This window comes from Salvia miltiorrhiza, chromosome 6 (genome assembly GCF_028751815.1).
Source record: "Salvia miltiorrhiza cultivar Shanhuang (shh) chromosome 6, IMPLAD_Smil_shh, whole genome shotgun sequence".
NCBI lineage: Eukaryota > Viridiplantae > Streptophyta > Magnoliopsida > Lamiales > Lamiaceae > Salvia > Salvia miltiorrhiza.
Window position 1 is genome coordinate 32,908,092 of NC_080392.1, and position 16,823 is coordinate 32,924,914.

Below are 16,823 nucleotides of genomic sequence, written 5' to 3' on the forward strand. Positions count from 1 at the left end.
AGTATATGTGAGTTTAAATGATTAAAGTGGATAGATCTATGATTAGATTAAAGATCCATGTGTGTTTATAAAATTTCAAAGAGTTTAGTTTAATAAAAATTAGGACTTTCGTGTCTATGTGCCTATTAAGTGATTCGACTTAAGATATATGAAATTGAGCATGATATTAGTGTTTTAATATGTTTGATTAAGTCTTTTGTAAGCTAAGTAAAATTTGGACTTAGTTTAGTTTGAATGAGTTTTTGAGTTTTTATATTTGGAGAGGTCAATGAATGATAAAATGAGGTCATTAATGAGTGTTTGGGTAATTTTGAGCATGAGAATGAAAAGAGAATTGAATTGATGCGTTCGTTGAAACGTTTCCCTTGAGATTTGAGTTAAGATGTAAAAGAGGAGAGTTAATTTGAGTATGATGAGTATTATAATGTGTTTGAATGTTTGTGAGTGTTATATGTGTTTAAGATGAGCTTTGATTGGTTTTCTTTGAAGGAATGTTGAGTTGAGCATTTAAGAGTTTGAGATGAGATTTTGGTGATTTTCGTAGGCCTACTGACCTACTGTGATCGACGGTTTTTCGATGTCAAAAAGATTTGAAAATTTTATATCAAGTCTGTACATGAGGCTTGAGCACCCCTCTAAAATTTCAAGTCATTTGGGCTTCATTTACTATTTTTATAAAATACAAAACTTAAACTGCACATTTCTACCGAGAGTTGCAGAGAACAGGGGAAAGAGTCATTAATTCCAGTGGCTTCCTGTGTAATCTAGCCTTCCAAATTTTTATGGTATTAACCTTATTGTGTTTGACTCTACTTTTTTTTATATGAAACTAGACTCGAAGACCTTTCTTTTGGTATGAGTCTCGAGTCCAGGAGATGTCGGAGTCAGAACAGGTTAATTTTTGAAGTCGAGTCAGTGCAGTGTGAAGGTTGTTTTTGACTTATCTATGTGTGAATTTTATATGTTTATGTGTTCATGCTTGTTTATGTGCTTGAATGCTATGAGTACGATCCGAGTTGAGAGTTAAGTCGAGAGTAGGATGTGTGAATCCTTAGAAGTTGAGTATACCTAGGGATTGAGTCTTATTGGGTAAATAGACGTTGAGTGAGAAGTTATCGTTGAGACGAGATTGGATTTTAGTAATGAGTTCTAACTAAGGTTTATTTTATCACATGAACCTTCGATGATGATGATGATGAATTATGAAGACCGAGCGAGACGAAGAAGTAAGTCCCCTGTTTTCTTTCCGAAACTAGCGAAGGACTTCAGGTGGGCAATATTTTGAGTATATGTTTATCATATGAGCTTTCTAAAATGATTTGATGATGTTATGAGATTAACAAATGTTTTGAGATAAATGATATTTGAGAATTGTTTGACTTGCCAATTTTTGATGTTGAGCTTGTGTGTTACCCTCTACTGATGAGATGAATTCGGTCCTGCCTCAAGCGGGATTTTGTGCACAGAGGTGACTGTGAGCCGTCTTCGGGTCGGCCGGTCACGGTACTTGAGAGGGAGGCCTACTTCTCAGTACCTTTGATGATGAGTAGTGGATGTGGTACATACATGATGAATGTTTAAACTGCGCAATTACTTATTTATGATGTTGATTATGAAAACTGCATGCACAGATTCATTGATGCTAACTTATTAATGTGTATTGCTGAGATGTGGCAAGCTTCAAACTTATAGCTCTAAGAGCACTTTCCTTGTTTTTCGGCGTTTGCCCACTGAGAATTATGTACTCACGCCCTGCATGTATTTCTAAATGTGCAGATTAAGCGAGGAGCGAGATTGGTCTGGTGCTGGTGGGGAATTGTTGGAGGATGTATTTACTTTATCGTATTTCCATTTTGACGATAAAGTCTTGATGATTGATATACTTTGATTTTCTTTAGAATTTAAGCAATGTACTCACAGTTATATGTCTTCATACATATAATCGATTCGCCTTTTGCTGCGATACTCTGCATATTATGATTCCTTACGAAAAATGAGCGATACCCGTTTTGTTTTTGATCTTGAAATTCCTGATATTTATGAAGTTATGACGACATTGACGATTTTACCCTTGGGTTCATTTATGATAATTTCCTTAACACCCCTTTGATGCGAGCTTCCGCATGACGTTCAATCTAGTTATTCTTATCTTTTATTCTTTTAAAAATAGTCGTATTGATACTCGTACCCCGCTATCACTAGCGTCGGGAATCGGGCTGCGACAGGGTGGTATCAGAGCAGGTCATCTGCTCTGAGTCTATTGCTTGACTGAGTTGAACCCTTGATTACTGATATCTTTTTAAATTGAGTACTAGTCTAATTTGAATTCTTAGGCTAGTTTGAGAGAGTCAGTTTGAAACGAAACCCCAGCACCCCATCTCCTCCGACTTAATGAGGTAAGAGGTTGATGTTGTTTCTTGTTGCTTTCCTGTTGAGAGCTGAGTTTGATTCACTAATGAGTTATGAATTGTTTTGATGACGGAATTGTTTTGATGATGGATTCTGATACGAGGCAGTTGATGTGGAATACGAGGAGAGATGTTGAGGCTAGTATAGCCGATGCCCTACCGTACCAAACGAGGATGAAGTCGAGAAGAGGCAGCGATACAGAGACGAAATAGTGAGGCGATGCGCCGTTGGTTCAGGACTACTGGACCGAGAGAGGGCGATACTCTTGGAGAATTTCTAGCGCATTACCACCGTTGTTGGTTGGAGGCTAGTATCCACAGGATTGACGAGGCTGAGGCCATCACTCACCTGATTCCACAGCTGCCACCCGAGTGGCATGATTGGGCGGCTTCGCGGGTGCCGCAGCATATCTTGAGGACTGAGTTCAGGCGTTTCGTGAGCGCCGATTTTCGTGGCTTCATCGTGACTTTGAGCCACCGCTACCTTGCTTATGGCGAGCCACCTTCACCGCCATATGTAGAGTCTGAGGGACCAGCCCAGGAAAGGGAGCTTGTTGTTGTGCCCCCACTTCCCGAGGAGCCGTTTCTGATTGCCCCTCTACCCCCAGTTGATCCGATTCCAGTTTCTTTTGAGCCTGATGTTTCAGAGCCGATGGTCTTCGAGGCGTACCCTCCAGTGGTAGAGCATGACCCGTTTGCGTTTCTATCCCTTATTCCTTTTTCCCAGAGCTGAGTTACCGCTTTGGGATTTGACACCGGCGACGGCACCTTTGCCATTGCCACCTGTTGAGTCGGCACAGTCGATTGTTTCTACTGAGCCTTAGATACAACTTATTCCCTTCGATCCTTATCCGAGGGTTGCCCCGTTGCCTGAGCCGAGCACTTGGGCTTTTCAGACGTATACACACTCGATTTTATATCCACCGTCCCGAGACGCCCAGAAGGGAAGGTCTCGGCCAGCACACGTTGATAGCGATGAGGAGGATCCGGATGAGGAGACTCTAGAGATGACGGTCGGCTACGGACGGACCCAGCTATTGCAGCGTCATACTACTGCTGACGGAGTCGAGACATGGGTACCTGTTCCTGAGGTGCCGGTTTATGGCCCGATGGTGGACACCGATGTTGAGGAATGAGCCGAGCGACGATAGCGTCTACTGATTGATCGACGATTATGAGAGTTAAGAGTCAGAGCCGAGCGAGGAGACGGAGCCGAGTGAGGATATGGAGGTTGACGATGCGACGAGCAGGATTTCAGGAGACGACGACTAGCGATCACGTGTATCTAGTAGAGGCGTACATATGTTTGGATGCATAGTTGGTATATATATATATATATATATATAGGTAGAAAGGCATAGTATAGTGTGTATGTGTATAGCATAGAACTATAGGTGCTTAGTACCTATGATGCTTGTATAGCTAGAGCATCATTTTTGTGTTAGGACCTTTGTACATAGGATCCTACTTTTGTAAAAGACCTCGAGAGAGAGGCAATTTTCCTTATATATATATATACAAAGATGTTGATGATTAGTGAGTTTCACTATCTTTATCAGAGCTTTGAGAATGATGATGATGTTGATGCTTGATGATAAATGAGAAATAGAGATTGATGAGAATTACGAACAATGATAGACGAGAAATAGAGTAGACGTGTCGCAGCCCGACATCTAGCCAGTGATAGCGTAGATTGGGTATCGATACGACTAATAAAATGATAGGGTAGAACAAGGAAATCTGAAAGACTTATCAAGCGGAAGCTACTAATAATTCAAGTTGAAACAATTTAAAATATCATCAAACTTAATAGAAACATTATCGGCTTCACTTATTCAAATGTATCAAGGTTCTAGTCAACAAAAACAAAGGGAGTATAGCTAAATATTTACAATGATTCATATTGCTCAGAGTAGCACAACAAAACGTGATCAGACTATATGTATGAAGACATATAGCTGAGAGTAACAATCCTAATTAAGTTTCAAGAACATCGTCTTCGACTATACGCACAACCGTATAGTAGTAAAATACGGTACTCAAAAGGTCGTCTATGAACAACAACCCTCCAGCGATCCCCCAATCTCTCTCTCCTTGCTCATCCTGCACATTTAGAAATACATGCAGGGCTGAGTATAAAATACTCAGTGGACATAAGCCGAAAATAAACAATCTCGCTCTTAGAGCTATACATTTAACTTGCCATTTATACATCACACATGGGTTTTACTTAAAAGAACCTGTGTAAGCAATTGATAAATTATAAGCATCATAAAGTAATGAAAAATAGACTGCAGTCATAAATACTTAGCATGTAGTACCACTTCTACAACTTATCATCATCATGGTACTGAGAAGTAGGCCTCCTTCTCAAGCACCGTAACCGGCCGACCTGACAGTCGGCTCACGGTCATTTCTGACCGGCCAACCCGGTATACAGCTCACAGTTACCTCCGTGTACACAATCCCGCCTTTGGCAGGACCCGAAATCGTTTCATCCGTAGAGGGTAACATACAGGCTCGTCGTCATCAAAATTCGGCAAGTTAATTAGTTCAAACATCAATTTATCATCTTAAAACTTATAGACATCATCAAAATCATCATTTAGAAAGCCTGTAATAGAGGTATTAGAAAGTAATGCCCACCTGGAAATTTTAGCTTTGGTACTTGTACTTCGGAGAAATCCTACTTATGCCCTTGACTCGCGTCTTCAGATATCATCGTTGGCATAGACGATCATGTAATAAAATAAACGTCAATCAGACAAAACCTCACTAGGTTTACTATTCTTATCTAAGTACTAGTCTTCCTTTCTCATTGTTTCCTTGTAACTAATCACTCCTTGTAACAAAACACTCTTATAATAATACTTCCTAATTATTCATTATTTCCATTATCAACCATATACCAAGGTTTTAAGTTATATCAGTTCCTTAAAGAACGACTCCTAAATACTCAAACCCATATAACAATTACATACCAAAGTTATGAGGGTATAACACATTCTTTAACATATATCAGATAACTCACATAATGCTTAATGACATTACTATGTGGTTTAATATCTCAAGTGAACCAATTTCGGTTAAGTACATTTATCTCGGAAAAGTATTACATCTATATACATATATAAACATACATATATACTCCATTAGCCTTTTTATGAATTACTAAGGTGTATAGTTATCACCATTAACACATGCAATTTACTAGATCAAGGTAGGTGTAATTAGTGAAAGACCATACTTGACTTCATATACTCTGTCCCAACTTCAAGTAATAAACTGCTTTACCTCGGAACTCTCCTGGGTTTGGGACTCATATCATTTGAAACCTCTTAACGTCTAGTTTCATTTACAAAAAAGTAGGTTGCAAAACTTTATGTGGTTTAGGAGATATGATCATTTTCCTACAGTCTACCATATTCGACAGTTATGTGCAACTGAAAGTTTTGATTTTAGAAAAATAGTAGATCTTGTCAAAAAGACTTAACCTTTTATGGGTAGCTAGCTAACATGTTCATATTGTTCATATAAAAATTTGGAAACCATAAACTCACGAAACGCTACTGGAAAAGTGACTCTAGTATCTGTTTCTTCCACACTTTCGGTAGAAAGTTGCAGTTAGAGACTCATAATTTAAAAGGTTATCAGACGATGTTCAAATGACCTCAAATTTTACATGAACGTTCCTAACACTTATATATGTTTACCATAAAATGTTCAAGATTTTTGGGTATCAAATACCCCGTCGAAAACCATTAAGTCAGTAGCTTAAAAGCTAGCCAATTAACTCATAGTCAATCATACTCTATTTTCTTGTCAAACCAATTCATCAAAATCGTTATTAATCATTTCTAACCATCATTTTAATCCATCAATAATCTTAACTTCAATCTCATAGGCTCATTTCATAATCAAATCCTCACTTTCTTCATGAATCTTATCTTTCCAACATCACACAATCTAACACCTTTATATACCATATCTCAAAATCAAATCATGCTTTTCATTCAAAGATCAATAATTAACATCTTAATAGCATGCATATACTCTCTATCTTAAAGTTAGAAGACGACAAAAATTGTAGAAGACTTCCAACCCTAGTAATCTTCGAAAATTACCAACTTGAATTAGGAGTTGTTTTCATGCTTTGGTCCCTCATCTACATGCTCATAAAGCTTAGATATAAGTAGATTCATGTGTTTAGAAACTTACTCTTATGATCTGTAACGAAAAGTATAGTTCCACCTTCTTGATTCCTAGCTCGAACCTTCAACCCAGATTTTGTTCTATGGATATACAAGTGTTTTCAGCTAGATTTAATCGGTGGTTATGGGATACAAGTAACTTACGAAGCTTTTTACCAGCTTATCAATGGCGTTGGTAATGACAGTCGAGAGAGGAGAGAGAGAAGAGAGAGGAGAGAGAGGAAAGGGACGTCTGTTATGGTGGATGAAAGAGAAAGGTGTTATATATATAACCCCATTTTCTTAGCCATCATGTATTGGATAATTAACACATGCTTTAATTATCCACTTGCATAAAATATCTTATCCGTTAACAAAGTTTATCCACTTGCTTTGACTCCTCTCTCTCTAAAGTAGGTTCTGCACCAGAGCAGAGAAATGCTCGCCAAAGGAATGCATTCTCTGTCTGGGCAGAGGGATGGCTTCCCCTCTGTTTGGGCAGACGAAAGGCTTTCCCTCTGTCTGGGCAGAGGAATGGCTTCCCCTCTGTTTGGGCAGACGAATGGCAGAGGAATGGCTTCCCCTCTGTCTGGCAGAGGAATGACTTCCCCTCTGTTCGGGCAGACGAATGGCAGAGGAATGGCTTCCCCTCTGTTTGGCAGAGGAATGACTTCCCCTCTGTTTGGGCAGACGAAGGCAGAGGAATGGTCTCACCTATGGCATTCCAGAGGAATGGCCTCACCTATGGCATTCCAGAGGAATGGCCTCACCTATGGCAATTCCATAGGAATCGCCTCACCTATGGCATTCCAGAGGAATGGCCTCACCTATGGCATTTCAGAGGAATGGCCTCACCTATGGCAATTCCATAGGAATCGCCTCACCTATGGCATTCCAGAGGAATGGCCTCACCTATGGCAATTCCAAAGGAATGGCCTCACCTATGGCATTCCAGAGCCCGCATCCCGAGCAGAGCTCGCAAGCCATAGCAAACTCCTAGGCCAAAACAGAACTCCAAGGCCAGAACTCGGCTAACATACTATCAAAAGAAAAGACATCTTTAACCTCATCCTCGTTCAACCATCATCTCTATACATCTTTCATCTCTATACATCTTTATTTCCTCAAAGTATTTCATTCACTAGTTCTTCATTGAAAACATAATAGTTCAACTTATTAAAAATCTTATCTCATCAATAACTTATTTTTATATCTCAGTGCTCTTAAACATAAATCTCAAAATATTTAAAATGAGGAAATGCGGGGTGTTACAAGACGAGAATTTTTAGAATTTTGAGATCGCACATGAGATATAGAAGTGAAGTGAGAAAACGAGGATTTGTATTTTGTAAGGACGAACGGTTAGTTTCGAGGTCAATAGATATATAATTCTTTTTCCTTTATAGTATACCTCCGAGAAGAAGAGGGAACAGAGGGAACATAAATCGAGAAGAAGATGGAGAAGAGGAGTAGAGAAACCAACCGTTGAGATAATACGACGAGAGTTAGAGTTTTCATCGCGATTTAGAGACACGACCCTAATAGGACGAACGTATTATGGAGACTTCATGGGATGCATAGATGCTATTGACCAATTGTACTTTGAAATAGAGGTACTTTCACCGGGACCGCGCGTATCATCGCTAGAGTAGTCATGAGAGTAGACTTATTGAGTCCCTATCCCGGTTGGGTCGTATTTAAATTTTTCTGCATCCATTCGAACTCCAAATGAACTTTGCTGATCCGAACACGAAATTTGCAATACCAAATGAACTTCAGTTGAGGAAAGAAAAGAGAAAGGAACTTCAAACTGGTGGAGAGGGACAGAGTTCAAAAGCAAGGAAGATTGCCTCCAATCCATTCAAGCCTCCAAGAGGCAAAGGAAAACAGGCGCAGGTTCAAGCAATCCTCAGGATGATTGATCTACTGGTGTTTTTTGTTTTTGATGGCTTCAACAAACACTTGTGTTTTTTATTTATGGTTTTTCTGTTTTCAAACTTGTAATGCCTAGACTTCAGTTGAATTGGCAATGAATGTTGTTGGATCAGTTTATAATTCTTGTTACTTTGGTGTATGCAAACTCGAGTTTTTGCTTACCATTTTATTCATACAAAACAGGGGATAATACATGAAATATGCCTCATTCAATAGGCAAATATATACTTCATTTCATAGGAAAAATATATTACATGAAATGCTTATCTTACATCAACCAAGAACCAAAATGAACCAAAATGACAATGCCTATCATTTCATAAAAAAGATAGGTGCCGAGAGCCAAGCAAGATCAAGCTACATAGACAAACTAAACTAAGCTAGAGCGAAATATACAAACATCAACCAAGAGCCAAGCAAGATGTATGTCATAAATCTACTTTTCTTCCTTATCTTCCTTGATTCTTCTTTCAAAGCTTGCAAAACATCCCAAAGCTTAGCAATTTCACTATCCACATCAATGCTTGACCTTGAGCTTTCCTTGAACTTCAAGAGCTTGAGATTCTCCCTTTTCAAGTCATTGATAACTTCCTTTGCTCTTTCACTCATAGGTTCGTCCATCCAATCAAAATAACCACAATTTTTTGTCTAAGATATGAAAAAAAAAGGAGTTCAAGCGACTTAAAATTCAACTAAAACACAACCAATGAAACCAACGCACATACCTTCCAATTCCGACAACCGTAGAACCTCCTACCGGGGTTATCTTCTGTCCATGATGTCATCAAGGAAGCCCTACACTTTTTACCTTCGCACGCACAAAACTTTGGATTATTCTCCCATTCATCGCACTGACGTCGACTGCTCCATGAGCTCGACGAATTCCCACCGAAAACTGTATTGAAACTCATGAATCTAATCGAAGACGAAGAACATCGACAAACCCTACACCAATTTCACTAACCTAAACGCAAATTCTCCCTATCGCGAGTTAGGGTTCATCAAATTTAAATTTTGCCCCAAATATAAAAAGAGGGTTGAGGCTGTTAAGTGTGGGGCCCGCATTAAAAAAAAATTAAATAATTAAATTACACAGACGGCGTCAAACTGGGGGTTAGGGCAAGGGGTGAAATTATTCAATTTTATTTAGTTCAGGGGTTTAGTTGATACCCCTTCGAGTATAGGGGGCCAGAAGTGAAAAGGGCCACCACGACAGGGGCTTAATTGATACTTTTCCCTTTTTTTTATATGAAACTAGACTCGAAGACCTTTCTTTTGGTATGAGTCTCGAGTCCAGGAGATGTCGGAGTCAGAATAGGTTAATTTTTGAAGTCGAGTCAGTGCAGTGTGAAGGTTGTTTTTGACTTATCTATGTGTGAATTTTATATGTTTATGTGTTCATGCTTGTTTATGTGCTTGAATGCTATGAGTATGATCCGAGTTGAGAGTTAAGTCGAGAGTAGGATGTGTGAATCCTTAGAAGTTGAGTATACCTAGGGATTGAGTCTTATTGGGTAAATAGACGTTGAGTGAGAAGTTATCGTTGAGACGAGATTGGATTTTAGTAATCAGTTCTAACTAAGGTTTATTTTATCACATGAACCTTCGATGATGATGATGATGAATTATGAAGACCGAGCGAGACGAAGAAGTAAGTCGCCTGTTTTCTTTCCGAAACTAGCGAAGGACTTCAGGTGGGCAATATTTTGAGTATATGTTTATCATATGAGCTTTCTAAAATGATTTGATGATGTTATGAGATTAACAAATGTTTTGAGATAAATGATATTTGAGAATTGTTTGACTTGCCAATTTTTGATGTTGAGCTTGTGTGTTACACTCTACTGATGAGACGAATTCGGTCCTGCCTCAAGCGGGATTTTGTGCACAGAGGTGACTGTGAGCCGTCTTCGGGTCGGCCGATCACGGTACTTGAGAGGGAGGCCTACTTCTCAGTACCTTTGATGATGAGTAGTGGATGTGGTACATACATGATGAATGTTTAAACTGCGCAGTTACTTATTTATGATGTTGATTATGAAAACTGCATGCACAGATTCATTGATGCTAACTTATTTCTGTGTATTGCTGAGATGTGGCAAGCTTCAAACTTATTGCTCTAAGAGCACTTTCCTTGTTTTTCGGCGTTTGCCCACTGAGTATTATGTACTCACGCCCTGCATGTATTTCTAAATGTGCAGATTAAGCGAGGAGCGAGATTGGTCTGGTGTTGGTGGGGAATTGTTGGAGGATGTATTTACTTTATCGTATTTCCATTTTGACGATAAAGTCTTGATGATTGATATACTTTGATTTTCTTTAGAATTTAAGCAATGTACTCACGGTTATATGTCTTCTTACATATAATCGATTCGCCTTTTGCTGCGATACTCTGCATATTATGATTCCTTACGAAAAATGAGCGATACCCGTTTTGTTTTTGATCTTGAAATTCCTGATATTTATGAAGTTATGATGACATTGACGATTTTACCCTTGGGTTCATTTATGATGATTTCCTTAACACCCCTTTGATGCGGGCTTCCGCATGACGTTCAATCTAGTTCTTCTTATCTGTTATTCTTTTAAAAATAGTCGTATTGATACTCGTACCCCGCTATCACTAGTGTCGGGAATCGGGCTGCGACAATATGACTACTGGGGAAGATTCAAACAAATGCTAGCCAAATGCCCACAACATCAAATATCAGCCCACGATCTTGTTCGATACTTTATGGGAGGACTTCGAAGGCAAGAAAAACAATGACTGCATGCTGCATGTGGAGGATCCATTTTGAACAAATCGGCGGCATAGGCATTCAAACTCATAGCTGATATGGTGGAGGAGTCAAGGGATGAAGAAGGCACAACAGTGAGAATGTCACCACCAGAACAATCGTCTGCCCAAGACGATAAGATTGACAAGCTGTGCAGTGCCTTGGAGAAGTTCATGAGCAACCAGATTCCTTTGATCAAGAAGCCGGTGTAAGCATGCCAACTTTGTATGGCATACACCCATGCAACGGATGAATGCCCTCAACTCTTTGAGGATGAAGAAGAAGTCAATGCTTTGGGACAGCTGGGAGGAAACAATAGAGGAAATGGTTAGAAGTTCTTTGAGCCCTACAGACAGCAGTGCCCACAACAACCTTCACAGGCAAGAGGGGCTTCCTTGGCAGAACTTGTGCACACGATGGCACAAGAAAACATGAAATTCCAACAAGAGTTCAAGAAATTCAAGATGGAAACTCGAGGAGGAATGCAGAATATCAATGCTCAGTTATCCCATCTTGCCCAAACGATCACTCGGGTGGAAAAGAAGCAGGGCAAGCTTCCTGCCCAGGTGGAGGTTAAGAAGGTGAATGCTGTGATGCTGATGAGTGGAGAAGATATCTTGCCCCAGAAAGCACTTCTCGACCAAACAGATGTTATGATCCAAGAAAGCCTGACAGAAGACTATGCCCAAGACGAGGATATGGAGAAAGCTGCTGGAATGATGGATACCCTAAAGGAGGAAGTGGGATACACAGAAGCCCTTAATATTCCCACCATCGGACCAGAGGACAAGTTGGTGTCGTCGCCTGAGAGAGCACCCAAGCTCGAATTGAAGAATTTGCCCAAGCACCTAAAGTACATCTATCTAGGCGAGAATGAGACTATGCCCTTGAGCGTCAGTTTGGAATTAAGCCCAACAGAGGAGGAGCAAGTCCGAGAGATGTTGAACTCATATGAGGAGGCAACCGGTTGGACCCTAGCGGACATCAAGGGCATAAGCCAGACTGTGTGCATGCATCATATTCTCATGGAGGAGGATGACGTTCCAGTTCGTGACCCACAACGAAAGCTCAATCCAACCGTGAAAGATGTGGTAATGAAAAGACCATTGAAACCTCCTCTTGAGCATAACCCCCCTATGGTTTTGTTTTTATTTTGTTTTGTTTTGAGTCCGTTTCATTTCTACCTTCTTTCTTATTTTTGTTTTTATTTTCGTAGTGTCTGTGCTTCGACCTCCTCTACACACCCTCTTTGCCCAAAGCCAAGTGTGTGTGTGGGGAGGGTCACCTTTTTTATTTTCGTTTGTTGTTGGTATTCCTCCTTCTAACTCCCTTTGCCTAAGGCAAAGTGTGTGAGTGGGGAGGAATACCTGTTTTTATGTGTTTTGTTTATGTTTCAGCATGGTTCTCTTGAAGGACGTACGTATTAAGGGCAAGAGAGTCAGATCCACCACCTCTGTAGAGGTTACGCCCACAGCAAGCTTTCAACCATCTACCCAGCAAGTAAGAACAAGGAGAAGTCAGAGAGCTCTGCCCCTTTGAGTGCAAGTAATGACGCCCGTATGGGCATAACAGAAGCCATGATGATGGAGATCAGAAAAGCACTCTTTGCCTACTTTCCGAGCACTAGATTCAGGTGCCCACCTGAACTCTGTTCTGGGCATAACCCTCCCTAGGTCTTAGTTTCTTTTTAGTTTTCATTTTGAGTCTGTTTTTCGACCTCCTCTACACACCTACTTTGCCAAGGCAAAGTGTGTGTGTGGGGTGGGCCGAGCGTTGTTTCTTTGTCCTGTGGTTAGCCTTTCGATTTGCAATCAATTAAGCATGATTATATTCTAAGTTTGTTGTGGGAAGAGTGTACGAAAACCTAGCAGCCGCATGGTGCTCTCCCTCTCTCATGCACTCTCCCTCTCCGCCGCGCCGCTGCGGCTGCGGTAGGGACGCCAACTGCTCTTCACCGGCCGGATTGGCTTTCTCCGGCCCGGCATGGATTCTCGCCTACTTCTTTCGGAGTTTCCTCCTATCTCTTCTAATTTCTCTCGGCCTTCTACGAGGCTGCCGTTCAATCCTGCTGGGAATCATCCTTTGGCTGATCGGTTTTCTCAAGAGTCCGATTTTGTTGATGCCTTGTTGTTTCCAGAAATTAGGGTTCAGCCGCCACCCTTGGTTACTAGGGTTTCCACGCTAGATGCTCAGCCTACTCCCGCGGTCCCACCGTTGCCTCTCCATGGGACGTTGTTGCAGACTCTTTCGTCCGATTCATCGGTGCTCGGCAGTTCCCAGCAGCCGCCGCCTGCTGCGGTCTTTTTTTCTGCGCTTCACACCTCTTCGGCTGTTCCTGCCAATGCTCTTGTGCCTCATGATCCGGTGCAGCAGTCAGGAGTTCAAACTCACCATGTCGGAATTCGTTTCCCGGATACCAAGATGCCTCCGCCACCGGGTTTTTCTGGAGATGGGCAGCCTTCTCGCCCTCTGCCTGCTGATAGGCGTGCTAGGGTTAAATCCTTCGCCGAGACTCTAAGATGGCAGTCGGGACGGCCTGCCGACGTTCCGGCTCACGACTTTGCTGTCCTAAAGCCTTCGATGGAGGACGGTCGTCCTTGCCTCAACATCTCTCCGGCTTTCCATCAACGACAAGTCCGCTCGTTCCAATTTGCCGTGCATGGCCGATTGTTTCTTCGCAAAGGGGATGCTCCCCGTTTCGCTGCTGATATTCATAATGAGCTCACTGTTATGTGGAATACGTCGCATCCCTGGGAGGTCATTCCCCTTGGAAAGGGTTTTTTCACTTTGAAATTCTCTTCGCAGGAGGATTATTCCATTGCCTTCTCTAAGGTTTCTTGGCGCCTAAGCACTGAAATCCTACATCTTCAGGCTTGGGTTCCCAAGTTCAATCCTAATAAGGCCACGTCCACTTTTGCTCAGGTTTGGCTTCGTATATTCAATCTCCCACATGATTATTGGCACCCCGAGGTCCTCGTTGGCATCGCTAGGCAGGTTGGAACACCGATTATCATTGATGGTATGTCTGCTAGAGCTTCGGTGGGTTATTTTGCGCGTGTGCTCGTGGAGATGAATGTTGCTTCTGATATTCCAGAATTTTTGGATGTGAAATGTGGTGATGATATCTATGAAATTGAATTTGGCTATGAGAATTTACCGTATTTTTGTGGGATTTGCTCCGTGGTGGGCCATGCTGTTGATGATTGCAGGAAAAATCGCTCTGAAACTGAACCTTCCTCTCCGGTCAACCAGAGAAAGAATCAGAATTTCAAAGGCAAGAGGAGATCTGCTGATTCTTGGCGGCCAATTCCCAAAGCCGTCGATGAGAATCTCCATGAGGAGACTCCTCATATCGCTGATTGTCCTAATGAAACTGGGGAAGACTTGAACGTGGCTCCGGATCTTGGCGTCGCGACATCAAATTCCTTTGCTATTCTTGAGACTGAGGATCCTATAGACAATGGAAAAGGAATGAATTTTCAAGAGGGGTTGGTGGAAGATGTGGATGAAGATGTGGATGAGGAGGAAGACACGGGATCTCCAACTATGGGCTCTGCGCAATCTGATAGGATTCCTCCTTTGCAGAATGATTCGGACTTGACTTCTCCTGCTCCGAGTTGTAGTGTGGTGACTCCTGAGAAGGAGTTCCCGGTGGATCCTCCCATAACTCGCGGACGAGGGCGACCGAAGGGAGCTAAAAAGAAGGGGAAGGTTCCTGATTCCTCTATCAAGCACCGCCTCCGACGTATTATAGAGCATGGCCATGCACTAAAAGCTGGCCGGGCTACTGGTGTCTTGCAGGAGGCTGTTCTTAACTCTTCGGTGCCGGTGGAGTTCTTGAATAAAATACAACATGCTCAATCTGGAGGAGCAATTCTGCAAAACTTTGTGATTCACTCCTCTTCCGATGCTGCCCGAGCTATGTCGGCGGTGGCCAAAAAGAAGAAATGGGGTGATATGCTGGATGATGAAGATGTTGGGGACGAGGATGCTTTTTTTTAAATTTTTCTTCTTAGCTTTCGTTTCCTTTGTTTTCGACTTCCCGTGGTACTTTGTGGGGGGTTTTTTACGCGGTTTTTGTTTTGTTTTGAGTCGGTTTTTTGTGTTCCGATACTTTGCTAGCATCGGTGCTATCTTTTTCTTTTAATAAAATTTCTATTTCAGCTAAGTTTGTTGTGCAAGTAGTCTGAGATTTGAATTTCAATGCATGCCGTATGTAGTTGAGGACGATGGATAGGGTTGTGGGCATACCATGTGAGGTTTTGAGCTTTGATATATGTTGTCTTATGCCCATAACAGTTTTTTTCTTTCTTGTGTGAAAATTGACATCTTGACTAGGGTAATGCTAGAACTTGCCTTGATTCTTAGTCGAACCCTGTGTACATAGTCTAGGTGTGTTAAATGATTTAGGCATTTTTTTTTCTTTAGCCCACAAAGCCAAGCTGACCAACCCTACATCTATCACTTGTGAACCCTTTTGAGCTTAATAATTCATTTGAATTCACTTATAAATTTGCCTAGATTTGAGCGGTCCCGGTTAAACTGAACTTAAGGGCAAAAGAAGGGAAGATAGTGTACGTGGATCCTATGGGCAGGACTAGTGCAAAAATTGCAAAATGGGACATCTAACCCCAAAATAAAGAAAAAGTCCAGAAAGAAAGAAAAAAAAAGAAAAGAAAAAAGAGTTAATATCTTGGTTAGTATGTGCTTAGGCCCGCAAGAATAGGGAGGGATCTTAAAAATCTGGGAAGTCTGTTGCCCAGAATGAAGTTCAGAATGACCTTAGCCTCGTACCAAAAATTCTCACCTTATGCCTTAAGCCATGTTACAACCCATGAAAGACCTAATGAGATGCACCTAGAACTTTGACTAAAGGGGGAGACAATAGAAGATAGGCAAGCCTATAGCAAAACCTAGCATGATGTCATGAGCATAAACACGTCCCAAAAACACTTGAGAGAATGAGCGATGGGGAGGAACATCCTTACGCCCACAGACCCCTTCTTGACTCAATTGATGGCATTGCATGATTTTTTTTGTCTCTGATTGCTTGCATGTTTTTGCTTAGATATTCTCTTGCATTTTTGTATTGCGTTTTGGTTGTGCTAACCCTTGTATCGAGTCTTGTTCGTTTTGTTTGTGTCTGTCTTTTGGGCATAATTGCATGTGCACGCTTGAGGACAATCGTGTTTAAAGTGTGTGCGTGTGATGAGCCCATGTTTGTGCTCGTTTTTCGTGTCTGTTTTAGGTCTAGATAGAGTCTTTTTCCTTTGTTTTGCTAGAGTCAGTCGCCTGGGAGGGCGTAGTTCCAGGGCAGGCTCATTCTATGGGCAGAACGTGCTTTTAAGGCATAATGCTGCTGCATTCCGCGAAAGAGGCATGAGTTTGAAGCAGATAAAGTTTGGAGTTGCTCAAGGCAAAACCGACCCTTTGCCCATAAGTACCGTTCGGGACCCAGTTGTACCAGAAGATGATCGTGGGCAGAAGGTACAGACGGGGCAGAGAAGAAGAGT

At 41.5% G+C, this 16,823-nt stretch overlaps 1 protein-coding gene and 1 long non-coding RNA gene across 2 annotated transcripts; one reads left to right on the forward strand and one right to left on the reverse strand.

Moving 5' to 3' along the window:
- Positions 1-1,207: 1,207 nt before the first annotated feature.
- Positions 1,208-2,016, forward strand: LOC130989141 (uncharacterized). Its single transcript, XR_009090501.1, has 2 exons — positions 1,208-1,269; positions 1,777-2,016. It is a non-coding gene; the product is annotated as an uncharacterized LOC130989141 (long non-coding RNA).
- Positions 2,017-8,720: 6,704 nt separating this feature from the next.
- Positions 8,721-9,520, reverse strand: LOC130989109 (uncharacterized). The gene is made up of 2 exons (XM_057913070.1): positions 9,259-9,520; positions 8,721-9,181 (listed from the first exon to the last, which is right to left on the reverse strand). The coding sequence occupies exons 1-2, from the start codon at positions 9,442-9,444 to the stop codon at positions 8,909-8,911; spliced, it is 459 nt and encodes a 152-aa protein (XP_057769053.1). The 5' UTR covers positions 9,445-9,520; the 3' UTR covers positions 8,721-8,908.
- Positions 9,521-16,823: the final 7,303 nt, after the last annotated feature.